This window comes from Ixodes scapularis, unplaced genomic scaffold, assembly GCF_016920785.2.
Source record: "Ixodes scapularis isolate PalLabHiFi unplaced genomic scaffold, ASM1692078v2 PGA_scaffold0__279_contigs__length_252992795, whole genome shotgun sequence".
In the NCBI taxonomy this organism is placed as follows: domain Eukaryota; kingdom Metazoa; phylum Arthropoda; class Arachnida; order Ixodida; family Ixodidae; genus Ixodes; species Ixodes scapularis.
This window is the reverse complement of record NW_024609835.1, coordinates 236,598,875-236,626,132: the sequence shown is the minus strand read 5'-3', so window position 1 is coordinate 236,626,132 and position 27,258 is coordinate 236,598,875. Positions and strand designations below refer to the sequence as shown.

Below are 27,258 nucleotides of genomic sequence, written 5' to 3'. Positions count from 1 at the left end.
AGCAGGTTTTCTCAACCCACTCCCAAGGCTTCAAGTTCACCAGAGAGGACCCTTCAGACGGGAAACTGCAGTTCCTCGATCTGCGCCTGAACACCAATCCCAATGAACTCTGCTGGGGTTTCCAGCAGCGGTCCAAGAAGCCCGTGCTACCGATCGGAAGCAACCATTCGAAAACTGTGAAGTCCGGGATCGGTAAGATCCCTCCTTGCCCCATTCCGTGCCAAATCTTGCCCCAACTTTTCTCAAACCAGCTTAACTGCCCAAATCTGTCGCCTCCAGAAGGCGGGCTATCCACACGACCTCCTTGCGACATCCCTAAAATCTCTGACCTCCCAGCCTCACCCCGACCGTGCCAGACCGCCTCGACCAAAAAAGTTCGCAGTAATCCCTTACCACCACAACACACCACATCGCCCGAGGGCAGCGGCCCGCTGGTACAATGTCAATGTAGCCTTATCATGCCAGTTCCGATTAGGTTCCATGTGCCGCGTCGTGAACGATCCCCAGCGCCATTCACAAGCAGGGTGTGCAAAGAAACACAAAACAGGCTTCATTCCCTGCGCAACGGGTCGCGTGTACTCAATCCCCCTGTCGAGCGGCGCCGAGTATATCGGTTAAACGGGTCGCTGCATGAATGACAGACTGGGCGAGCATGACGGGGAAATCAAAAAAGGGGACACTGAGTCCCAGCATCCCATTCTCCGCCATAGAGATGCATGCTCTTCGTGTGAGGACCAGCTTCACAATGCACGGATCCTAGGCTCACATAGAGACCGCTACAGGTGCGAGATAATTGAAGCATACGCCATGAAACAGGCATCTCAAAACATTTCGTCTCCCTCGCTTGTCCTTTCAGAGAGGGAGGCGGCTTATCTGCGGCCCCAACTGGCGGCCTTGACGCGGGCCCAAGGAGCCCTTGCTCACTGACAACGCGGCGATGCAGCGCCGCTCTGTGTCTCAAGATGAGCCCCCTCTTCCCCTTCCCCTCCTCCTAACCTTACCGGGCTGCGTATTTCCAAACGGCGTAACAACTTCCTGAGTTTCTCATGCCGACCCCCCCTTCTTGTCGTACTAGGCTAACAGATCCTCGCTCTCCTGCAGCCCCGACCTTCTCCCCTCCTCTCTCTTCCTTCTTTCACTTGTCCTTTCCTTCCCCCTCTCCCTCCCTTCTTTCACTTGTCCTTTCCTTCCCCCCTTTCCCTCATGGCCCACCGCTCTTGATGCCAACTTCTAATAAAAAAAACGCTACATGTTGTTGAAACTTGAAAGCTGTCCGTCCTTGTCCATCCTTTCTGTAACAAGTAAACAGTTCAGCTTAGATAATATATTTTTCTAAACACGCAGCGCACTCTTCACGATCTAAGCAATGCGGCCAGGCTCTTTAAATCGACCGCAAAATTCGGTTTCTTAATTTGTCGCGCTACGATCTTGTGCAGCGTTGCCGACAGAAGGTGCATGTTTTTTTGTAAAATTTGCAACGAGCGAATTTACTTGAGAAAAAAAAAGTAAAAAAAGAAAAAGGCTTAAAATGCAGTGAAGCCCCCGGTCTTCAAACAATACGGCGCCGTTTCACACGAGAGACAAGAGATGGCGCAAGCGGTCGCGATGCCAACGGCTCTGGACGCCAACTACCACCAACGACCGAGCACACAGCACTGAGAGCCGGCGTTTAGCAGGTCATTCCCACACAAACGGTTCGTCCTCGAACGCATCAACGACGCCACTGCGCATGCGCGCGCGAGTCGTTCGGGGCATTGGGAGGCTCTTCTCGTTTGTTTCTCCCATTCCAGCCACTGGAGTCACCACCCCAATGCAGCCAGCACCGTTAGCCACCATAGCACCGTTCACAACTCGGGTAAAAAAAAAGATGGCGGTCAGTTCGCCGACGCCGACTGAGCCGAGCGTTATGCTAGGAAAGCGGGAGGCGTTTCGCCATCCTGTTAGTCTGCGTCATTTGAGAGGTTGAACTAAATCATTTCGAGGACTGCTCGCAATGGCAAGCGATCGTGAATGCTGTAAACTGCGCATGCTAGTCAATTTTTTGCGATCTGCAGGGAGACTAGCTGCCATGGCGACCGCGGACAGACGAAATGACTTGGTTCGACGGCACACAACATTATCTATCGTTCAAGATGTTGGAAACATACCACATATCGTTATAGATACTTTTTACTCTATCTAGCTTCAGTTCTTGAAATTCTGACCGGCAAAGTCACGTCGGCCGTCTTGTTTGCATCGGCTGTACGCCGAAAACACGAGCTGCCACGGATTCACATGTTGCAGAATGTTTCACACGTTTCCTAGAAGATGGCGACACCAGTCAAACAAATCATCATCATAGTGCCCCACATCCTTACCAAGCCAGTCATGTGATTTAAAAGTCCCTCTCCTAGGTACTGCGGCTAACTTTTGCCGCGGTTAGTACTTCGAGCAAACGGGCCCTGGTATAGTTACAAGGCGCTTAAAAACTAGAAATAATGTTGTACCAAAGCAGGCATGCTCAAATACTTCCTGGTCCATTGCAAAAACTACAAAATCATGAGTATCTTCACCCGCACTTGCCCCACCTTAGCCCGTCGTGCGTCTTTACCATCTCTAATGCCCTTATATATATCTAAGTAGCCTTTGCGGTGGACCAGCAAGTAACGTTTGCACCGATAGTTTATTCTTTGCCTACCTGAAACGTCAAACAGGAGTCCAGGGAGCAGTCTTCCAGCTGCGTCCACAAAGAGTGTTGTGCCCGACACGTAAGACGCTCCCGCCGAGAGCAAGAAGCAGACAGCAGAAGACACCTGAGGAAGAGGTTTAGCCAAACTCAAATTTAGAAGTCTTGCATAACAAAGCGAAGAAGGGCGTCTGGCAGGTCTTAAACGAGGACGGACAATCAATTTGGACCAACTGGGAAAATTTTAGACCTGCCACCAGTGTCTTGGTTAGATGGCAAGTTCTGCTCAACAAGCCTACGTCAAATTGCGGCACCTCAGCCGGGATTCCAACCCACCACCTGGGGCTCTGTTGGATAGCACTTTGCCTCAAACCCACCTAGACGGCTAAGAGGCTTAGCGCCTCCAAGCAATCACAGATTCGGGGGTGGAAAGTTTAATGCACACGGTTTTGCGAATATTACTTAGTCTGATGCAACAAGCTTTCCGTATACTCGTTGAGACCAAGAGCGATATTCAATAATATCAAATATAAAGGTAGGAAAAGGGGGGGGGGGGGCGGGGCGGCATACTTCAGTTCTCGATTTCTTAAATATTTTGTCCTGATCTAAAAAGAAGAGGAAAAACCTAAATATATATATATTTTTTTTATTTTGAGGGAATTCAGGCTGCTTTTTACTTGAAAAGGCATTTATTATTTGCTTTGAGCTGAAACCCCAATATTTCTGCGAATCGAACACAAACCTCTTGTGGCTTCCCTGTCCTTTTGGCAGCGGTTCGTCCTCGCGCTTGATCAAAAAAGTCCCCTTTGTAGTTTTTTGCTGCCGTAGCGGAGTAGATGGGTCCCTACATGAACAAAGAAAGTGTGCTGGTGAACTGTCCCAGAACCCGGCGTATACCCAACACTCACGGGAGCGACCACGTTGATCCTAACTCCACTTTCGGCCCATTCCACGGCCAGAGAACGCGTCAGATTCTCCACACCAGCTCGCGCAGCTCCAGAATGTCTGCAAGAGAATCGTTGCTTCATCCCAAACTCAACTCACAGGAAAGAAAGAAAAGATCGCTCACGATGCCAAGGGAAAGCCACGCGTATTGTCCATCGTGATGTTGACAATCGATCCGCCATGCTCTTTCATCCACTGGCTGTAAGCTGTCCACCCCATGTGCAAAACATTAAGTGGATCGTAAACATGCAACTACTACGGATAGAAGTACCACGTTTTCTGGTGTACCCTAAAACCACATTCGTATTGCTCACACATCACACAAGACGTGATGGTCGCTGCAGACATGAGGGCAGAATGATCTGCGGAGACGCTTTTTGCAAACATACACGTGCATGACGAAAATAATCCCTGGAGAAGGGGAACAAGAGGGACAAAGGACAAACCTCCAAACACAGCTAGGTGACTGGTGAGCGACCGAAAAAAAATTCGCCTGGTCCGGGTATCGAACCTGAGACCTCTCCATTACAGGTGGAGCACTCTACCAACTGAGCGAACCAGGGGCACGCTTGTTTCGACATGTCGGCAGACGGTTTCAGTGCAACCATTGTGAAAGATCGGTCATGCAAGAAAAATACACATCAGAAAGTGTCTACAGGCTGTCTTTTGGAGAACCTACTAGTGGTGTGAACTAAGGTTAGAGGTGAAATCTTACGCGGTACTCAGTCTATCTGAAGGTACGGTCTATAAAAGGATTTGTTTGTTTCCATGTTGTTCATGACGAGACTGGAAGGCTCTCGCGATTGGCAGTACATTGGTGAAAAGTTATGAATAATACAGCCTCTTTGGGGGCTAATAAGGCAGGCATTTTTCTAGATGTGCGCTGCTTGATAATTTGTTTATGTGTGGATAATTCACTAGGCGCGGAGTGCACGATGGGCAGGCTCTCTAACGGAAAATATTGCTTTTCCAACCGAAATTTTACAAGCCTTTTAATGGGTTTTTGGATGTTTAGATGATTAATTGGTTTAACATTATTCTCAGCACACGAATAAGAGAATTCCAATTTTTACAGATGTCCACAAAACATTTAAATTAATAAACGCTGTTCTCACTGCAACAACCCAAAAACGGAATCCGAGTCAGACAGCTGCAGTGTGTGTGTGTTTTATAGCAACGCGTGGCGCATAGGACTTTATAGACGCTTTGCAGCAGCTGCGCATAGGCGCCGCCATAACCGACCTTCAGTTCTTGTTTCCTCCTATTACATTTACTTCACCTCATCGTTACCATAGCGGGGCAGGTTATTGCCATTTTAGCTTCTACAGTGTCCTTCTCACAGCATTGGCCTTTCTGGAGGCTTGTCAACGCCCGCTTTAGTGGCTCGGCATATGGGAAAGGCAAGAGAAGGTCAGCAATGGCGGCTGTAATTTGCGCGTGTGTAAAGCTTCTATATTACACCCAGTGTTTGACTGTTTGTCTATCATGATAATGATGTCAGAGTTTTTCATATGCTAAAAAGAAAACAAAATTATACCTTTCTGGAAATACTATTACGGTTAAACTGTGTTTTTGTTGTCATCATAGCGTTAATTGGGGGCATACATTAGGTACTTCGATTGGTATTAATAATAATATTGAAATTCAGCTATTGTAATACATAATTTTTCAAGCGTTGCTTATGATCTAATTTCAAACGCGCAAACAAATATGACAATCAAGTGTGGTAATTATCATCACTGGTGCCAATTGTAGCATTTTTAATTACTAAGTTATAAAATAAAAATAGTCTGAAGTCAATGAAAACATTCCAGCTATTGTGAGAAATCCACGTAAAATGACTTTAATTGTGGTTAAGATATATTTTTCTATCAAAGTTGCGACTTTTGACAATCAGCAAAGCGTGAATCGCCGCCAATATCCTTCCAAACCAAAAGACTAAAAAAAAATGCATTATTAATTTTTTTTATAACATTTAGTTACTTTCATTTTTACACTCCGTCGTTTTTTCCAATCTCAGCCTTTCCAGTTCGAAGGAACGCCTACTTGCTTGCACGCCTCATAACTGCAGCACGTTTCGTTGGCGTTGGAAGCTGGTGAAACAGTAGTGAGCCTTAGTATTGCGTATACGAGCGAACGCAAGTGCTGTGTGTTTGCGTTAGCTTTGCGTGTTCCACACTGCGCGTGCACGGAGCCCAAAATTGCGGTCTTGGATGGCGCATGGCGAAAATAATGAGGCGCACGCACAACGTTGGACTTGCAACTCTAATGCAATTGCATACCACTTGCGTTTGCTTCTGTGCGCAATACTAAAACTCTCCAGCAAGGTACAATCCCATACCGGCTGCAGCACTACGTTGGGACAGTGAAGAGCGTTGTTTGCATTCGGAAATGAGATTTCGCGAGCCATGATCGCGAGCAGTTCCGCCGTGCCCGCTGAGCAGGAGAATCGGGGGACCCTCACTAGAGCGCTTCCCGTTTCCGCTGCGGGAGGGCGAGTATTGAGCTGGAGACGCGAGATTATCAGGAGGTACCATTGGCCGAAAGTGGGCTGGGCACGGGCTGGGCCAGAAGCCGGAAATAATACCCTGGTGGTGGTCGCAAGAAACAAACCTGATAAGTGCATCAGAGTAACTCTCGGTAACTGAAAATATGGTACACGTGATATTTCAGTCATGCTCATTTAAAATGATGGCGGAAGAGTGCGACTAGCGAAGCGATCGACATAGTTCTTACGCCAAGCGCCGAGGGCCGGGATTCCACCGTCCGAGCGGTCACACTCTGTCCGAGCAAAACAGAGTTGAGCGGCGCATTCGTCTCTTACATCTTTTTGCATGATCATGATCGAAATATCACGTGCATCCTATTTTCGACCACAAAGAGTTACTAAATCTCACTCTTACGCTCTTATTGAAACCATATACGAACATATACCTTTGATCAGAACTGTTTCTCGCTACCACCGCCAGGGGATTCTTTTCTGCTTTTGGTTGGTCAAGAGAGTATGCCAATTGCCCTCTTTCCGAGTCTGACGCACGCCCTGGCTCTGCCCGCGCCTCCCATTGACCAACCTCTCTCTATACACTGCTCTGAGTAACATCAGAGCCAGGTATAAAGAGAGTTTGGTCAATGGGAGGCGCGGGCAGAGCCAGGACGTGCGTCAGACTCGGAAAGAGGGCAATTGGCATGCTCTCTTGACCAACCAGAAGCCGAAAAGAATCCCCTAGCGGTGGTAGCGAGAAACAGTTCTGGTCAAAGGTATATGTTCGTATTTTAATAAGCACGTAAGAGTGAAGTGTAGTAACTCTTCATGGTTGAAAATAGGATTCACGTGTTGCTTTGATCATGATCATGCAGAAACATGTAAGAAACGAATGCGCCGTTCAACTCTGTTTTGCTCGGACACAGTGTTACCGCTCAAACGACAGATTCCCGGCCCTTGGCGCTTGGCGTAAGGATTATGTCGATCGTTTCGCTAGTCGCACTCTTCCGCCATCATTTTAAATGAGCAAGATTGAAACATCACGTGTATCATATTTTCACGGGGTCATGTGACGTCACCGGGGTAACGTGACCCCTGTGAGGTCACGTTACGATGACATCATTGTCATCGTCACTGATGACGCCGTCATCACCTGACTTCATCAGTAACAATGCAAATGCTGATGACGTCATCAGTGACGTTACGCGTCCCATAATGCACCGCGCGGTTACGCCGACGTTGCTCAAGCCGGAAATGGGTGCTTAAGAGCTGCGCTCTAAAAAGAGAAAACTCCTTGAAACATTGTGTGAATAAATACCTCTGTTGCTGTTCACACTTCTATATAACACTTATTATATAGGGAGATTCTGCTGTTTAACTTGACTTTTGTCTTTTATAGCTGTATACTTGCGTATGAAATCATATTTTTATTTTTTACAGCAGCAGGAACTCTCGGGCCTGGGAGAGACAGTGTATAAGCCTTGCTACACGACGGGCCCTCGAAGCAATCGTGGTGCAGAAAGTAGCTGTGGAGTACAGATAGGTTGGACAGAAAGGAAAGCGAAAGTTCAGTTCGCTTGCAGTGTGCAAGCTGATAAGCAGCGAGTGAGCTATTCCAGCTCAAATAATAAACAGTTTTTGTTGCACCGGCTGTACTTGGAAAAGTTTTCTAGCGTAATGACATTTTCAAAGCCGCAGCTAGCCATTGTTCCTGCCTACTCACGTCAGAGTGAAGACTACAGCCACATAACACAGGTGCAGTGGATAGGATGAATTTGCACATCATACTTAGCAAAACTGGAACTTTTTCTGGAAAACTTGTAGGAACCCTGATCAGTATTGGCGATGACCTTGTGGTCCTCTTTCATTTTCCCCCTCTCCCAGCACTTGCACCTGCTGTCCAATGCTGCCTCATGTCACCTGACCCCCTTTAAGTGATAAGGATGTCTCATCATCCCCATCTGTCCTCCCAAAGAGTGAAAGGTTAGGTGGTGCTGGGAATGAGGTTTGAGTGACCAAAATGATGAGCGGTAATAGCTGGGGGCTTTCGAACCAAGCCCGACATGCTGGTTGACTGGGCTGGGAACTCTAGCAGTCCTATAGGTTGTTCTCTCATCCAGCTGTAGAAGGATGAAGGTGACCTTAACAACCCTGAAGTCACTGAGCACCTCCCTAACCCCAAGTTTAATATACACACAATTCTGGGAACAACTGTTCATTTATCATCATGATTGCTGCTGCATTTACTGGGTTGGTAGGCATTTACGAAGCATGGTGTCATTGGGAGTTACTGCACAATTGCCTGTGTCCTCATCTGGTTCGATGGAACATCGGCAGGCATTGTTCGTATCCACAGTCCTGACTCCAAACTCGCATTGGGTATGGTGCGAGAGCCCCAGCCTTTTTGTCACTTTGACTCACTTGTAGCCAGTGCTGTCCTGATCATCAAACGTTTGCCTCTGACGTGACAGATTAGTATTATGAGATGTTATCGTGAAATGTGCCATGTGACATTGGGTAGCACCGGACAGCAGGAGATGGGTACGAGGCCATCAGTAACACCAATCAGGGTTCCTATAACTATGCATCAAGTTACACATTTAAATAACAAAAGCAACCGTCAGCATGTGGTTAATCCGAAACAAGGAAGGGAGTCTTTTTCATTTTCCAACGACGCTGGAAACAAGTTGAGTCCTCTCGAGGCCTGTGAGCGATTCATTCGATATTTTAGTGAAGTCTTCTCAGAGGGCCTGTTTCCTCTTCCGGATTACTACCCTGATTATAGTATGTATGAAGAGATGCCTCAACTAACCATTTCTGCAACTGGCGTTTCGATACTCATTGACGAACAACACTCAAACTCCGCTCCCAGCCCAGATAAAATTTCGATGAAGCTTCTCAAACTATGCAAGCACGAGTGCTCAACCCTCCTTTCCCTGATTTTTTAACAATCCTTAGACACGGGCGAAATTCCCGAAGACTGGAAGCACGTGCAGGTAATTCCAATACACAAAAATAATTCAAAGAATGAATTTGGTAACTACAGGCCAATATCGGTAACAAGTGTCTCTAGTAAGCTCATGGAGCATATAGTATTTTCTAACGTTATGAATCACTTATGCATTAACAACTTTATTTTTGTAAACCAGCACGGTTTCCGGCGATCCCACTCCTATGAAACGCAACTTTTTGAATTCAGCAATGATATTCATGAAAACCTGCATTCCCGCTTAGAAACGCACGCCATTTTTATTGATTTCAAAAAAGCCTTTGACAAAGTACCTCATCACCGCCTTATGTTAAAACTTCGCTCGTTAAGAATAGACCCGTTTGTAACGAACTGGATTGCAGGCTTCCTTTCTAACCGAACCCAATGTATTCATTATCAAAGTAAAGATTCGTCACCCCAACACGTAAAATCGGGCGTGCCTCAGGGAACCGTGCCTGGACCACTGCTTTTTTCTTATATATGTCAACGACCTGCCTACCCGTATTCAGTCCACGATAAGATTATGCGCCGACGACTGTGTTTTATACCGGAAAATACAGGGCCTGGATGACTGTACGCTTTTGCAGAGTGATCTGACATGTCTTGAGGCGTGGTGTGAAGAGTGGCAGTTGCAAATTAACGTTTCCAAAACAAAATATCTGAACTTCAATAATAAACACGCATCAACACAATTTAACTACACCCTTTTCAGTGTTCCCATAGAAAATGTTCATACATATAAATATCTTGGACTTCATTTCACGCCCAACCTTTCGTGGGAACCTCATATTAACCACGTCACGGCAAAGGCTAATCAAACTTTAGGCTTTTTAAGACGTCACTTACACCTGGCAACACGGGAAACAAAACTGATTGCATACACATCTCTTTTTCGTCCCAAGCTGGAATACGCATCTCTCATCTGGAACCCGCATCGGTCATATCTTATTGACAAGTTAGAAGCCATTCAAAACCGTGCCATCTGCTTCGTTCTCCGCAATTACACCCGTACAAGTAGAACAACACTAAAACAACAAACTAATATACCCCTTCTTGCTGACCGACGTAAAATAACACGACTAACTGCCCTTCATCACATGCAATATCCTTCACCCTCAAAGAAAGAAAAATTGTGCCCAGCTGCCCTCCATGTCTCGGCACGCACAGACAACTCACAGAAACTTCAGCTTGCCACTCCTAGAACTAACACTTTCAAATTTTCTCCCTTACAGTTATTTATATCAAACTGGAATTCCCTCCCCGACGACATCGTGACAGTAAAAGAGCCCATTAGATTTTGTTCCGCAATTGCCACTCTTCACAATATGTAAAAAAGAGCGGAAGGAGGAAAACATTCCTAACTCTTGTTGACTTGTATCTGTATTGTTGTTTTTGCCCCCCCTTATGTAAAGCCCCTACCGGGCGCTATAAGGGTATAATAAATGAAATGAAATAATAAATGAAATATGTCCTGAGAATGAACGAAGAATGTCCTGAGGGGGCCTACCCAGGACATACGAAGGATGTGCAATGGACGAACAAATGGATCCTGTTTGGACTGCTTGAGGATGAGTTGGGGACTACTTGAGGATGTCCAGTCATCCCAACTTGGACATCCTGAGGATGTGCATAGGGTGTCTTTGTGTTGTCTGGAAGGTTCGATAGCTGCTTCTCTTGAGTTTGGTTGTGTTTGATTAGCTTCTAGCTTGAGCCACCCACACTGGTCGGTGCGTTGGCTATTTACCTTGGCTGCTTTTCGCCGAAAAACCTCTGGACCACACTGAAGGAGTTGAGCTGATTTCGTAATTACTTGATTCCTGAAAACCTGCTTGCTGCATGCGGTTAATGAGGGAAATTGTCTGCGTTCAAAACGTGGGGGAAGCGACTTGCCAAGTTAGAAGTTATGACCTATCGCGCCCTCCAATATTTATATCATACCCCCGTTTAAGCCAGCAGCAATATACGTCTATATTGCTCAGGTTGACCGGGCAAAAAAAATACTTATTTTCTCCGTTCAGGATTCACAGTCAAGTTCAATGCAGAGAGGTTCTGCGTGAATCTTTGATGAAGACTCTCTTCAGTTTGTCCGCATTCGTCTCCTTGCTACCGGCTAGAACCATTTGGCTGAGTTTAAGTAGTGTCTCTCTGTCTCACAAATATTCTTTTACTCAGCAGTTCACTTAATAGCTAGTCAACTAAGCTTGTATTTCAGCCTGAAGAATATACGAATACGTATTGCCTTTAGTGGGACCATAGTACATAATATAATACATAACCCGCTCATCAAAATGACTTCTCGATTGCTACTAAAACCTGAATTGAAATACGAGTATCAGCTGCTTCGTAGGGCGCCGGCGGGTTAACATGTTCCTTGGCTCAAGAAGCACTTGCTTAATTTTCGTAATTTTCCTGCAGCCTATGTTGTTGACCGAGCAGACGACTGAAACTGTTTCTTAAACACGGATACGCACAAAAGCTCGCTTTCGCGGACCGATAAGTCGCATGGTTCAGACATGCGAGTTAGCTGAAGATCACTCTCGGTGGAACAGTTCTGTAGTCATCGCCGTTTTCTTTAGCTGATCAAAACTGATTAAAGTCTATTACCGTCTTTCTAGAGCCCATAATTTCGGTTTTGAACGAAATCTCCGAAACGAAAGCTTGACACGAAAAGAACAAAAAACACTGGGAAAACATGTGCACCAGCTACACTTGACCGTTGCAGTTCAAATACCTATGAAATTAGGCACTGAAGAAGAGAAAATGTGTTAAATTGAATGCGCCATCCGTTTTGGCGGTCGAGCCGAGCCGACGCGACCTGGACCCAGCCGCCATGTTTGTTTGGAGGTGGCGCCCCCTATAGGTCGCTGGAGTCGCGAATATAGTCCTGAAATTACAATTTCTGCTGTTGTTCATTATCCCGTTTGTGGTCCTAAGACATGAGAACAAGGTTATGAATTGCACGTTTTGCATTGTGCACCAGAAGTTGCTCATGTACGCATGTTTTCTGATGTGTGACAGCAAACCTCAAAATTAATGTCGAGTTCTCATGTAAGTGTAGAATGTGCAGTTTGGAAAAGCACAGCACAACTAATCAAATTTGAATTATCGCAGGTCGTAGTATTTTTTCATAGCAGAGCCCTAAGCAGCGGGGACCTCACTGGGGCTCATCATTGTGCACAAATTTACAAACTAAGTCCTCTTTTCAAAAGGCGACCAACACAAGGACATGCTTTTTAAGGCGCTTCTGCTGCAGATGTGGAGGTAGGAATCATGTTCAAACCTCATTTATTGGTTATCCTAAGCCAACCTTCCGCAGTAAAACGAGCCGGAAAAATTGGCGCCTGCACATATAATGCTCCAACCTTCATTGAATGTGCACTGAGCAGGTTATTTTTTTTCCTGTAATCTTTGAAAGCGCAGTAATCTTTCTGCACAGAATGACGTGTAAAAACTTTTCAAAGTCAAAGTTCGGCACGTTTGCAGACGACGGAGTTAGCGACGCGACTATGGTACCTTCTCCCGATAGGCACAACAAGCAGACTAAGCAGTTTGTTGTCTGCTTACTGCGTCTATCGATAGATGGCGCCACAAGCACATGGCGTCGCTAGGTCATCAGGGAATGCACCAAACATTGACTCTGGAGTTTTTTTGCTCTAATAGTTTACAGAGAGAAAACTGGGCTTTGCAATTTCACACTGTAACACTTACCCACTCAGTGCACATTCGGTGAAAGTTTAGGTGTTTCTATATAGACGCTTTCAGGGAGTCAGCTACTCGAGCTGCCACTAGTCGGCGCGGCCTCCACACGCTTTCCGGGCCACCATAGCCGACCTTCAGTTTCTCGCCCTTCGTCCACGTTGTGTGCTGCGCCGACCACCACCGAAGCTTTGCTTTCGTGTTCTTTCAAGTTCCCCGTTGAAATCTTGCGTTTTTCTTAGGTCTATTCGATATTTCGGGCTTTCACTTAGTCATTTGATATCTATATTTCAACATATATAGTTCTTGTATTTTCCTACTTATGGAATGGAATCGGACAGCGAATGGATCAATGATACAAGATTATGGCCTAGGCTTCAGACACCATGTAAGTTCATCACATTCATTCGTTTTTGTCGCTAATAAAGGGCAGTCAACACCACAGGCGTAGACTACGGGGGGGCATTGGGGCTCGTGCCGCCCCCTGGTGAAATACAGGCCCCGGGCCATGATCCTTACCGAGACGCTGTTTACATGCCATGTAACAAGCTTCTTGTAGCGGCATGTGAACAAAATAACGCCCACGTTGCCTTTATTGACAAAATACATGGGAAATGTAATCCCAGCATGCAAGCGAATTGGCAAGGAACAAGACAAGTGACGGCGACCCGCTTCGCTGTCGCTCGGTCAGTAGCGCGATGAGGCAAACCGCATGGAAGTGACGGGAGCGAGGGACCAAGACGGTGAGCGCCGTTTTCTATAAATCCAAAAACCGAGCGACGCGACGGGCGGCAGTCAGAAATCTTCGTCGCTGACTTTTGTCGTTGTTGCCGTCGCTCGCTAAATCGCTTACATGCGATTCGGCTTTTACTTACCGAAACGATGTCTAAAGCGCGCAGATGCAGCCAGAATCACGACTGCGATAGCCTTACTGCGTCAGTTAAAATTTCCATATGTCGCAATGGTGTTGACTGCCCTTTATTAGCGACAAAAACGAATGAATGTGATGAACTTACATGGTCTCTGAAGCCTAGGCCATAATCTTGTATCATCGATCTATTCGCTGTCCGATTCCATTTCATAAGTAGGAAAATACAAGAACTATATATGTTGAAATATAGATATCAAATGACTAAGTGAAAGCCCGAAATATCAAAACGACCTAAAGAAAATACAAGATTTCAACGCGGAACGTAAAAGAACATGAAAACAAAGCTCCGGTGGTGGCCGGTGCAGCACACAACGCGGAGCAACAGCGAGAAACTGAAGGTCGGCTATGGCGGCAGGGTCCCGTGCTGTCAAGATGGCGGCGCCCATGAAATGTTGCCTGAAAGGGTCTATAGGCATCAATTTTTCCGCCTCGTTTCACAGCTCAAGGTCCTCTCGTGACACCCTGCAGGCCACGGACCAAAGTCACAGATAGCCTGCATTGCACTAACACTCATAATCCGCTTTAGCCTATGGTATTTTCCATACTATAGTTGGCAGGCAAAGGTAAACATTTATGCGGTGCGATTTATCTACCCGTGGACTATGCAGAGATCTGTTTTCTAGGTTGTCTGTTACAAAGAGACATGAAACTTTTGCAAAGAACAGTATCTGCTAATGATAATTTACACATAATAGAAGCTTGTTTTAGAGCTAGTAAAGCAGGCATAATTCAAGGTGTGCTTTCAATGAACTTTGTGCTATGCAGAACCGGGTGCGGGCTATGTACGAGGTGCGAAGGACTGATCCTTCAAGCGAGCTGCACCTTGAAGTAAAAAGGCCCTGCTGATGGAATTTCCTTCGTAGGTTAAGATTAAATTATGCCCGAATAAATTCAGCTCGCTTTTTGTTTAGAAAGAAAGGTGTGTCCCTACCTTCTCTTGAGACGAGGAAGTTCCCAGTTAGGTTGGTATCGACGACAGCATTCCATCCTTTTAACGAGATTTGGTCTGCCTTCGATAGAAATTGGCCACCACCATTATTGACCAGGAAGTCGAGGCGGCCATAACTTTCCAGTGTCCGGCTAATTAGGTTCTTTACCTGGTCAAAATGATGAAAAAGGAAGGACATGACCGTTTCACACGCCTTGCATGTTATCTTCACAGTCTTAGGCTGGACACTATTCAGGTGCACCAGCTAATAACCCCCCCCCCCCCCCCTCACACACTCTATTCCTAGTATTTGCTGTGTATGTGAAGTACAAAAAAAAAAGCCAATTGTTCGGTGAATGTTTAAACAGTATACGAGTTCGGTGTACTCATGTGGTTTGGTAACACTGGTCCACAATTTAGAAGGGCAGTTCTGTCAGTACATTGTGACTTGTAATATCGGGTCTTAACGTTCATCGCGCATTCAAGACAACACACTGGTGCAAGGCTCGTCCGGATATAAACATCCATGCAAAAATACACTCTAAAAAATGAAGTCTCTGCTGTGGCATTATGCAATACAAAGTGTTACGCTTGCATTGCGTAATGCAACAGCGCAGACTTAATTTTGAGGTCTAAACAGACGTTCCGCCTCATCATTCGCTGAGCTGATTTCGTAGATCGCAGAGATTGGCTCTTTGAGTGTTTTGCGGGTTAGTAGACGCGCAGACATTTCTTAGAGTGTTGTAGAAGAGACATTTGGCCAGTCAGTAAAATAAGATGGCATGCTTGATGCAATATCCCTGACGTGGGATGATCGACGCATGGATGCCTACCGCGAACCTCAACCAAGATCTTTCATCAATAAGACAGCACTCGTATTTAATAGACAACTGCGAAGAATCCAGAAGGCTACTAAATAAAGTTCGAATGACTCAGCGTTAGACGACAAACTGCCAATAATAAGCCAGCTTGTTTGGTCCCCGATGGCTGTAACATAACACAGGCGGATTGCAAAGTCTGCAGAGCTGCCTCACGTCTGTGATGGCCGACCAACGCGAAGAGAGCGATGGGCACGATGACATTAATGAGTGTGGAGACGCCGCCACATCACTAGTGACCATGACTGACAAAAGCGAGTCGGTCTACAGCCCTGCTTGTGTGATCGGTCCTCCTTGTCCCCGTCATCCGCAACAGGGTAGAGCTCATTTAGAAAACAATTTTACGACAAGAAAGGTACGTATGTACGAAAAATCGAAGAACCAATCCTTATTCACGCAGTGAAATTATCGTAAGTTATGCCTAAGTTACGATGAAATCCTACAACAGCTCCAGAGTTGACTTATGCACTTTTTATGATCAAATCCACATGGCCAACGACATCGCTGGCTACCGCCGTCGTGACCACAACCGGGCATTTCAATGTACTCCTTGGTCGCGTCCCGACTTTAAGCAGAAAGATAAAAAAATATGTAATTGAAACTAAGCCCGAGCAACTGAACACCGCGGAGACAAACGCTGGAACCACGGATACCCAGAAAAAACTACAACGACGGCAATTCCGCTGACCAAGCAGCCACAAAAAAATGCTAGACCTAGCAAGACACTTTTTTCTTACGATTTATTCATACTGCTCGCCTGTTTCAAGGATTTATCATGAGTGGTACAACATAAATTTAAAATACATGCTCAGATACATAAATATCAACAGCCTTGGCAGTAGTGCCCCACAGCACTGCCGGGTGAAAGACATGTCGATTGCCACCAAAAGAAAGACACGCGTGAAAAAGGAAATTGCAAAGAGAGCGGTCATTATAATAACAAATAAATCATGATCGGAGCCACAGGATTTGAAATAACAAGGCAAACTTCAACAAGGTTCTGACAAAAATCATCTATTTGGTTCATTATAAAACTTCGACGCGACGTTAGTCCGACGACCACTCCTACAACCCTGGCCCAGACCATCTGCCCACGCGACCTTTGCGGACCCTTTTCGTACAAATATAGCTTGAAATTTGACCTCTATTTTCATGCAAGGAAAGCAAGTCTCATCCCCTCATCATTCTCTTTACAGCCGCAGCGGTGGCAAACGCTCTCATTGAAAAGAATCACTCTCATCGATTCTATATTCTTTTTTGAGTGTTGTAGAGCTTAAATACTTTTCTTATGGACTGCATTTGCAACATGGGTACATACACTTTTTAGTAGGTTTCTTTTAATCCGACATCACGGTAGGCCAACAGTTAGAGGAGTTGTTGGAAGATATTCAATGCCGGTCCAATATTCTTCTACCGAGGGGAACATCGGAATCCAAATGCGATTTCCTAGTGTCTTAGCAGTTCACGTAATCTATTTTAAGATATTATTCCGGAAGCGGTTACCAAGACGAAGTCCCACAGCACGGTTCCGCTCACTGAAGAGGTATTTGATTGTCTCTTGCTGACACTCTTGTAGTTCAAACGTATCTTCCTGGACGTCAGTTCCCTCCCTCCTCTCAGAGGCCACGATAAGCGCTGCGACGATTTATTTTTTCGCAGAGCTGTTCGGACCGTCTCCATTCAGGAACGATGGCAATTGTGCCGACTTCGTCGCAACCAAGTATGTGCGGCAGTCGACCAAGGCAGTTACCCCGTCATCGGCAAACGTGGGCATTCGGGCCCGTTTAAATCGGCATTTCGTATCCTCGACATCACATCGTACGGTCGCAATTCCTAATCCACGGACGAGCCCGAAACCTCCCTAAATTAAGCGTTGCCGCAAAAGGCAGCCTAAACTGAAATCAATGGCGGCCACCTCTGCTGTGGCTTTCAAAACCAAAGCCCCTCGGTACCGCGTTCAGGCCTAAGTAATCTCGATGAGTGAACGCACTTTCCGTTGTGGCGCTGCTCTTGCTGACCTAATTGCATCGCGACATTACATCGATGGTTCACAGACATCCACAAGGGGTTTTTCGGTTATCGTTTTATTTAGTGTCAAACATGTTTTCTTGCGTTTTCCTACGAGATATTGGTATTAGTGGAATCCTACTTTATCCTGCTTCAAGTTAAAGCGAAAAGATGAACCCCGAAATTTGGTTTCCGTTCCCCTTTAAACCACTGTAGTATCACCAAGGCGGTGGTACTACCTTACCTACCTGTTCCTCACTGCGAACGTTGCAGGTTATGAAGGAGATGCGAGGCTGACCGTCTTGGTGCGATAGTCCGCTTCGCATATCGTTGACAGCGCTCCTCAGGTTCTCTTCGTTTCTAGAGGCTATTGTGACGCTGCAACCTGGAATGAAATATTATTTGTTTATAGAGTGTAGTCTACAGTGCTCCCCATCATAACGACACAACGAGAGTGCCCGGCGTTGGCAGATATGTGCTATGCTAACGGCCATCATGAATCTATTGGTCACGTTACATGTCCAACCACCAGACCGGGCTATGAGGGCAGCACCACCTAGAACAATCAAAACCTGTGCATTAGAAATTTGATGTCATCACAGTGCGATCAAGCAAAGACACGACTGGACGTAAAGGAGTGCTACGTAAGCTTTCAGCTTTGCCTCCTGTCCAATCGACGTGTTGAGACGCCCAGCGTCGGGTTCGGGTTCAGTCGTTGAGTTGGCGCACTCCGACTCTCATGACATTCCATGGAAGAAGAGGAGGACGTTTGCAGGCCACCGTAATTCTAGTAGGTTTTGGGTTGGAGGACGCGGTTAAAACAACTCCTTTCAGGTTTCAACGTCGTGATTCCGAACTGGAATGGACACGAGCTTCGCATCGGTGTTTGGCTAGGCTTCATGTTCCTTCACGCTCGTTCTTTGCCCAAATGTAAAACCAGTGCTTGAGGCCCCACAGGAAAAGTTTCAGATTGTTTTTTCCTGATTGAAAACATAGAAGCAATTTCCTGAAATTACGGATCATGAAATGGCGGTCAACGGAGCCCGCGAAAACATGAAGAGGAATGACGCCTGTTACCGAGAACGGATCCTACTGCCTAATTAAAAGTTTCCGCAAAATCGCTTATAATATTTGTATAAAATAATAACACGGGTTCAAAAATTTTGGCATCTGCCAAAACACACATATGCTACGTTTGGGCAGAGACTGAGCGTTTGGCGAGACATAGTTTATTTTAGCACCGAGAAAAGCATGGCTCCCTATTCTTCTGAACACCAGGTATAGACCAAAGTGCCGTTAACAAACGAGCCCATGTTTGACCACGCCGGGCGTGGGCAAAGAGTGTGCGCAGAGACAGCATTGGGTGAAGCGTCCGCGCAAGCGTAGTGATGACACGCACTGTGGTTACGTGAAGTCAGAGCCGTGAATGCATGTGCATGCTTCCATAAAATAAGTTTGGCTCAATAGCTTCGGAAAAAAAACAAAAAAAACACACCCGATCACTTAATTTTTTTTTTTTTATTCGAGCCGAATATCAATGCGATAAATATTGATGTGACTGCTTAGGAAAAATGTCTCATTATTTGTTTGAGAAGCACAGGCTTATAATGATTAAGCAAAACAAACTTTTGATGGCAGTTTCAACCGGGAACATCGAGGAAACATTTAGGAAAGTACTTGAAATTTAATGTAGTGTTCTCAGCTTGGAAAATTAAGAATTCCAGGTGCTGTTTTGGAATTCAATACTGCAAAGGACTTATTTTTCGCGGGCTCAATATTTCGCAATTTAGGTCAAAGCTGAAGGTTTGGAATAATTCGCGGGTTCTAATTTTCGCAATGCGGTGCCATCTCAATATAAATCTCAATGTGTTTTCATTTTACCGGAATTGTTTGCGGGACCTATTTTTCGCGAACTGTAGACAGTTCGTGAAAATTAGGTCCTCGCCAAAATTAAGTCGTTTACAATAAGTTACAAGATTCTTGAGCATTCTATGTGAAAAAGACAAATATTGAATTGAAAATTTCAAGTGATGGAAAGTTGTGTATCCTGGGAACAAAAGCAGCAATGCCGAGCATTTCTCTATTCCCAATAAATAAAACCTTTTTGCGTAAAAAAAAACAAAAAAAATTCAACTGAGATTTCTACAGTGAACAGAACACACTTCTGCAGCTAATTAAGATGTGTGATAGGAGTCCGACACTATATTATTCTTCAGGAATATTACCTTCATTGATTATGGCAGGAAGAAATTCATGATATTGCAAAGCTCTTTCATAGGAACCAATGTAAAAAAAGTGAAAGCCGTTTACCACTCCCTGTAACGCCGAATTGGAGCGCAGCTCTTGAGGAGGAGGAGGGAAGGGTACTGAGGGCCACGGTTTCTCAGGGGTCACGTGACATAGGGGAAAGGGTCACACATGACCCCCCCCCCCCCCCCCCCCCCCGAGGGCACGTGACCTTGTTGGGGTCACGTGACCTCAGGGGAGGGGGTCCACGTGGAGGGGGAGTCACGTGCCCCCCCGAGGTCACGTGACCTCGGAAGGGGGTCATGTGACCAATATTTCCCCGCTAGATTTAGCGAGGAAATTTTTCCACTAGGTTTAGCGGGGAAATTTTTTCCGCTAGATTTAGCGGGGAAATTTTTTCCACTAGATTTAGCGGGAAATTTTTCCGCTCGATTTAGCGGGGAAATTTTTCCGCTAGATTTAGCGGGAAATTTGTCCGCTAGATCTAGCGGGGAAGTTTTTAGCTAGATATAGCGGGGAAATTTTTCCTCTACATTTAGCAGGGAAATTTTTCCGCTAGATTTAGCGGGGAAATTTTTCCGCCAGATTTAGCGGGGAATTTTTTCCGCCAGATTTAGCGGGGAATTTTTTCCGCTAGATTTAGCGGGGGAGTTTTCCCGCTAAATTTAGCGGGGAAATTTTTTTCGCTAAATTTAACGGGGAAATTTTTTCGCTAGATTTAGTGGGAAAAATTTTCCGCAAGATTTAGCGGGGAAATTTTTCCGCTAGATTTAGCGGAGAAATTTTTTCCGCTAGATTTAGCGGGGAAAATTTTCCGCTAGATCTAGCGGGGAAGTTTTTCCGCTCGGGGAAATTTTTCCGCCAGATTTAGCGGGGAAGTTTTTTCCGCTAGATTTAGCGGGGAAGTTTTTCCGCTAAAATTAGCGGGGAAAGTTTTTCCGCTAAATTTAGCGGGGAAATTTTTCCGCTAGATTTAGCGGGAAAAATGTTCCGCTAGATTTAGCGGGGAAACTTTTCCGCTAGATTTAGCGAAGAAATTTTTTCCGCTAGATTTAGCGGGGAAAATTTTCCGCTAGATCTAGCGGGGAAGTTTTTCCGCCAGATTTAGCGGGGAAATTTTTCCGCTAGATTTAGCGGGTAAATTTTTCCGCCAGATTTAGCGGGTAAGTTTTTCCGCCAGATTTAGCGGGGAAAGTTTTTCTGCTAAATTTAGCGGGGAAATTTTTCCGCTTGATTTAGCGGGGAAATTTTTCCGCTAGATTTAGCGGGGAAATTTTTCCGCTAGATTTAGCGGGGAAATGTTTCCGCTAGATTTAGCGGGGAAATTTTTTCCGCTATATTTAGCGGGGAAAATTTTCCGCTAGATCTAGCGGGGAAATTTACCCATAATGCACCGCGCGGTTACGCCGACGCCGACGGCGACGGCGACGCCGCTCAAGCCGGGAACGGGCGCCTAAGAGCTGCGCTCTAAGACAAATTCTAGGTCTTATTAATTTATTTACTTTTTTGTCTTGTTTCCAGAAACAACCAAGGCTTTGGTACTGGCACACGCTCGTACCAACCCGTACACTTTCAAGAGAAATAAACAGAATAAAACACGCAGAAGAACAAAACACTGATACTTGTTTTTTTTCCGTGTAAATTAGGAATAAAACATGGGCATCCGTGGCTGATGTTCTAAAAAGAATATTTAATATTGTGTTATGCGGTCAAAACTTAATCCGTGGAACATAACAATGTCTAAAGTTGTTTATCTGAAATCAATATTTCTTTTTACGTTTTACGGAGAGTAGTTAAGATTTTGCAGGGGGCAAATGTTCTAGAATGTTGGGCATGACAAACCTAGCAAATGGTACTAGAGCTCGGTGACTTGACTGGCCCGTGTTGTTCCCATCGCCAATGACACTGCAGTTCATTATGGAATTGTCACGATCAATGGCTTCTAAAGGAAATTATGATGTAAAGCAGGAAGCCAGTACATGGAATTAAACTTTAATCTTTCTTTTAGAAGTAGACACAAAGATGTGTCTAGTCTTATTCTAAATAGAATGCTGTACCCCTGCACATGGCACACTTTAATTACATTTCCATCAAATAATACTCCGACGAGTAAACAACACGCGCCACTCATGCAGTGCGACCCTCCAAGCTGTATGCGGAACATCATTCAGCGGGAATGATATGAAATTTTGCCGTTTGACAAAAGTGTGACGTGCTTTTTTTTTTTTTTTTAAGTAAGACATTTTCGCTTTTGGACTTTGGATTGAAGCGCAATAAAAAGCATGCCTACATACCCAAATAGAGAAGCTCCTCAGTGATGGCCTTCCCGATCCCCGTTGCTCCTCCTGTTACCACGGCCACTTTGTTCTTGAAAAGTCCCGGCCTGAAGATGCTGCGCAAGCGCCGCAGCCCACTTTGCCCGCTCATCTCAACGTGTGTGGCGATTTTGCTGGTTAAAAGAAAAACTTGGTAAAAAAATCCGCGACATCCGAAGATAAAATCAGCTGTGCGTCAATAGAACATGTAATAATCGTAAAAAAAGAAAACTAGTTTTTTGTTAGGAAGTTTTAGCGCATTCGCCGGGCAAGGGTGAAGTCAATTTGGCGCACACGTGGAGTTCCGCGCGTCTACAATGTAGCATAGAAATGGAGGCCGTCTGTGCCATTGTTTATCTGAGTAGATGTGCGCACCAACACACAGCACTAATGCCACTGCGGTGACGCAGCTGTTGGCACGCCGCATACGCACAAGCTTCACAAATGACATCCCAGGACCTGGGGTGCTATGACATCAGATGTCGCGATCATGGCGGTTCGTGGAAATGCTGGCGAAAAGCACGATCGAATGTGACTGTCACTGATGTCGTGCGAAACCAACTCGTGGCTGCTGCAGCTTCTGTGCACTGTTAAGCCTGAAAAACAACCTGCAGCAAAGTATGGCTCTGCCACATCCAGTACAGCCGATGTAACGTCGCCAGCATTGCGGCCGGCGATAGCACATTACACTTTTATGACATCAGCAGGCGGAAATCAAGGAATAATATTTTTTGGTTGCGGTGCACGCACAAGCCGGGTACTAGTTCTTATATCATAAGAACGGGTAATATCTTCCTGGCGACCGCTACACTGGTGGAATTTGTGGAAACTATAATCTAGTCACTTATGAAAACACGTCTCGAGGGGTATCCAGTCAACATCACCTTTGGATTCGAAACCTTTGCACCATTTTCTTTCCACTGCACCAAACGGGCCACTACATGTCCAGGCACCCCTGCATGACTGTCAATCCTCAAGAACAAGGTTGTTACGAAAATATACGTTACTTGCTCAGGCCGTGGACCGGTGGCGCTGGCAGCGCATAAGGTGTAGTGTTGTTAGTAGTTACAGACTTAAAGGGCGACTCCCACCTCTTTCCTCTTTCAGCTACCCTTCATCTCCAAAGTGTGACTAATAAGGAAGGACTGCTCTTGGGTCGGGGGGCTCATTTTAGATGGCTTACACCGACGTCACAACAGCCCCAATTGCTCCGTACCATGCTCCTGCGCCCGTATCTTCTGCGGCATTCATTTGGCATCATCAAATTAGTTCTTATCGGCAAGGATTACCGAGAAGGACAAATTCTATGGTGAGAAATGCATGCTGCAGATGGTGGTGTCATAGGAACGTGGTATGAAGCTATGGCGGCTGGTACGGCGCCATAGATCACGTAGAAGGCACGTGGAAAGCCTGAAATAAACTCCGTGGAGAAAGTCATGCCTTAACTTTAACAACGCTATCCCAAGCTCCGACCTGACCCACCAAGCCTCCTGGGAGGATCCCACTCTCTAGGACCCCCTGCCTGGACATGGGCGGCCTGAATAAAAGTTTTCTCTCTCGCTCTTTCTCAGAGGCCATGCCCAACACTTATGGAAAGGTAGATGCAATCCGCACACCTCCCTGTTCTAGTACACCATAACCCTGGTCAGAAAACAACGCAAGACGCAATCGAGCCGCCGTCCATGCAAGCTCAAGAAACAACAAAGAGTGCTCTGGCTGAAATTTGGTGCTGATGTTGCCATCTCGATAATGGCCAATTCGGGTAGTTATTTCCCGGCAAAATATTTTGCCATATCTTCGGCAAGGGCGTTCGCATGGTTAAAGGCTGGCTGGCAGGTGCAAGCTGTTCGGGTGGTGCTTCTCAGGCGTGTGCCGGCAATTTACTGGAACAATTTTTGCTCAAGCTCCAAGAAATCGGGCAGCTTGTCTGCCAGACTGTATCCGGTAGCGTTAAATCCGAAATGGAAAAGGGAACGATACAGAACAATGCCCGCTGAAAGCGGCAAATAGCGGGTTAGAGTGGCAAACAAACCCATCAAGACATACACCCATTTGTGCTCTGAGACAAGATAGCGAAAACAATGAAGATAAAGATTATTTATGTTTCAAAGAAAGCAAACATATTTGCAAGAGTTTGTCCAGCTGGCGCAAGGTCAGTTTGCTTTGAGACACGTGCTGCATCATACTCTGGTTTACAACCGTGTAATTTCACGAGCGCTGGGCGCATTGAGAAATCTGAGGACTGCAAAAAAAAAAAAAAAAAAAAAAAAGTAATAACAATAAACAGAATTCGAAAAGCGACGCTGGCAAGCCTCCTTGGGATGCTCGTAAACTGGCAACAGTTCCTCGGAAATCCAAACAAAATTTATTACAATTTGACGCACCTGCGGGCAGCACCATACTGATTTATTCATCCGCCCTTTCATTAATTTTGTAATTTAAGATCCTGTCAGCTGTACAGGCTGTGGTAATGTTAATATTTCGAAAACCATTGTGAAGCCACTTGTGTTTACACACATCTCAAATGGTCCAAATCTATATTGTTGAAGCATACAGCGTGCTCATTGTACTAGATTAATTGAGGCGCACGCGACAACCCAGACAAAAAAAAAAAAACAAAAAAAAAAACCGCCATTTGCCGCCGCTTTGTATCGGGTGCAAATGGTTGCGCGGTGCGCTGATGGCGCGTTTTCTGTTGCCGGTGCCACCGACAAGGCCTCGCTGGCGATTGACCACCCGAATGCGCCATTATTGATAGAAAATCTCTAGCAAAACTGCCATGTCAAATTTAAGCACAGGGGAACAGTGTACTCGCAAAACAGTCACTCAAGCCACACCCACAAAAGAAACAGACACTTACGCCAACCGGCGGACACATCGAGCGCCTTCCGGTTAGCTATTTTAGCGCCATCTCTTATCCGTTGGTATTCTATTAAGTCTTTCCGGTTTACGCCGGGAAGTTTATTTAATAGGATGAGATACATATTATTGTTGCTACTTACAAATTTCAAAAATTATCCTGGTAAGATGAAACAAATATCTTGGTTAGCTAAGTTTCGCCCTCATACTTTGCTCTCATTGGCCGGTTGTTTTTTGTATTTTGACCATTTTGACCGTTGAGAACAGTTGCGCGTCGGCTGCCGCGCTCGCGGATGCGTCGGCTGCTCGGCGGCGCCTGTGCCAGCGGTACGGTGGTGGTTTTCGTTTGCGGCAGCGGACAGTGGCATTGACCTATTGGTTATCGGTCTATTTCTGCTATTAGTACACAGAGCAAACGAAACCTTGTTCATTGCTCGACTCAGTGGTGCTCTAATTCCAGTGGCAACAGCTCTGCCAAGTTCTTTGGGTTCCCGATCGAGTGACGAAAGGTAAAGACGGGCTGCTATACTTTTGGTTATACAGTTTCGGATTGCCGAAAACTTGCTGGTGCATGTTTCTTTATGGAAGAGTTATTGTAAAGGGTCACAAGGGACAGCGCATGTATCTTAAAATGAGCGGTGTGGGCGGTATCGGTGTTAGAGCACCGCAGCTCGGTAGCTCGTGCGTGGAGCAGCTCGCTGCAGAAGGAACCTGCGAGAAACCCCGGCGATCGAATCACTGTCGCTAACTACCGCAAAGTTAAATGTGTGATTGCAGGTCTGTGAATACTTGAATAGTAGTTTCGTGTAGATTTTGTTACTTTGTTGTGCTGTGCAGTGAACGTTTTTTTTCTAATAAAAAGAGAACTTGCAAAAGAAGTTTGGACTTGTGCTCAGACTGGCGATGTGCGCCCATCTTAAGCCGCTAAACAGCAGCGGCTGGGCGTGCTTTGCATTCATTCATTGACAATTTTATGAGAACTGGCTGTCACTGAACATGCACTGTTGCTAAGCCGATCTCAATCGAGCGAGGCAAAGTCAAGTGCAATTGTTTCGGAAGCGTCGGACATTCGCAAAAAAAGGTAAACACACTTTTTTTGTTCTAAAAAAGATTACATTGTATTGTAGAAGAACGAGACGGCGGCAATGGGAGCAGTTCCCTCTTCTCTCAACATCAGCGACAATAAGATGCAAATTCGTTCGGAGTTCGGAGGCTGCTCCGAACTCCGAACGAACTCGCATCTTTTTGTCGCCGAGGGTGAGAGAGAGGGAGAGGAGGGAACACACTTCTCTCACCCTCTCCCATAACCAAGCGGTTGCCATGACGACGGTGCGCGTATTGTTTTGTCTATTTGTTATTTCTTTTGGAGAAACCCAACGCCCGTTAGGGGAGATTTGGCGCTGCCGTCTGCAATTGGAGTCCCAATGGGAGGTATACGAAGAGTCCGCCGGTTGCTTACGCAGCGTTGACTAACAACTCTCTGGTATTATTATACTTTTTTCCTGTCTTCCTTTTTTTTATTATGGACTAGTGTTCACCTTCAATGGGAAGCTAACCAGCTGAACCGGAAACTGACTAAAATCGTTATGGGAGGCTAGGTAACGCCTCCTGCTGTCAGGTGTCTCGATCTCGGGTTTACTACGGTGGATAGAAAGCCTTTTCACCGAAACACGGTTCAGAGAAAAGGGGGCTATAATTAGAATGCAATTAAATGCAAAGGTGCAAGCGAGCTGCAGACAAGAATGATGAAAATAATCCCTGGAGAAGGGGAACAAGAGGGACAAAGGACAAACACAACCTCCAAACACAGCTAGGTGACTGGTGCGCGACCAGTTTAGAGAATCGCGGTTGATGGAAAAGGTGGAAAAGGGTAGAAAAAAGTACTCAGAATCCAATCTGACAGAATCCAATCTGACAGACAATATGACAGAATCCAATCCGACAGAATCCACTCGGCGGTGTGACGCGTGCGGTCGTGCGTAGTCGTGTCGTGCGTGGTTACGGCGGAAAGCCGCAGCGCTTCCCTCTCTCCCTTCAAGGAGCGTCGGCATGAGTAGGCTGAACTGGTAGTGCGCTTCTCCGCAAGGCTCCCCTTGACAGTTGGCTTCTTTGCAATGCACGTTCTCTTTTACTTTTCCTTTCCCTCTACGCTAAACGGGCGCAAAAAAAAACAAAAAAAAAACCACAACGTTGCGTTTTTTTTGTTTTTTCATTTTTTTTTTAACGGTTGTTTGTAGCGTTTTTTTCTTTGACGGCTTTTGTTACTTGCTCCCATAGAGATCATACATACTAACCTTGCCCCCGCGGGTTGGGTCA

At 45.8% G+C, this 27,258-nt stretch overlaps 2 protein-coding genes across 2 annotated transcripts in view; both read right to left on the bottom strand.

Annotated features, from left to right (window-relative positions):
* The window catches only part of LOC8030577 (26S proteasome non-ATPase regulatory subunit 4), a 42,258-nt gene extending 38,750 nt beyond the window's left edge, over positions 1-3,508 (bottom strand). The window contains exons 1-2 of the mRNA XM_040222029.3: positions 3,408-3,508; positions 2,678-2,792 (exon numbers count right to left, since the gene is read on the bottom strand). The gene's annotated coding sequence lies outside the window, so the exon portion shown is untranslated. The remainder of the gene's footprint in view (positions 1-2,677; positions 2,793-3,407) is intronic.
* On the bottom strand, positions 3,457-27,258 carry LOC115310264 (peroxisomal trans-2-enoyl-CoA reductase). The gene is made up of 6 exons (XM_040222023.1): positions 27,237-27,258; positions 22,063-22,217; positions 17,770-17,906; positions 14,640-14,718; positions 3,735-3,816; positions 3,457-3,670 (listed from the first exon to the last, which is right to left on the bottom strand). The coding sequence occupies exons 2-6, from the start codon at positions 22,193-22,195 to the stop codon at positions 3,457-3,459; spliced, it is 645 nt and encodes a 214-aa protein (XP_040077957.1). The 5' UTR covers positions 22,196-22,217; positions 27,237-27,258.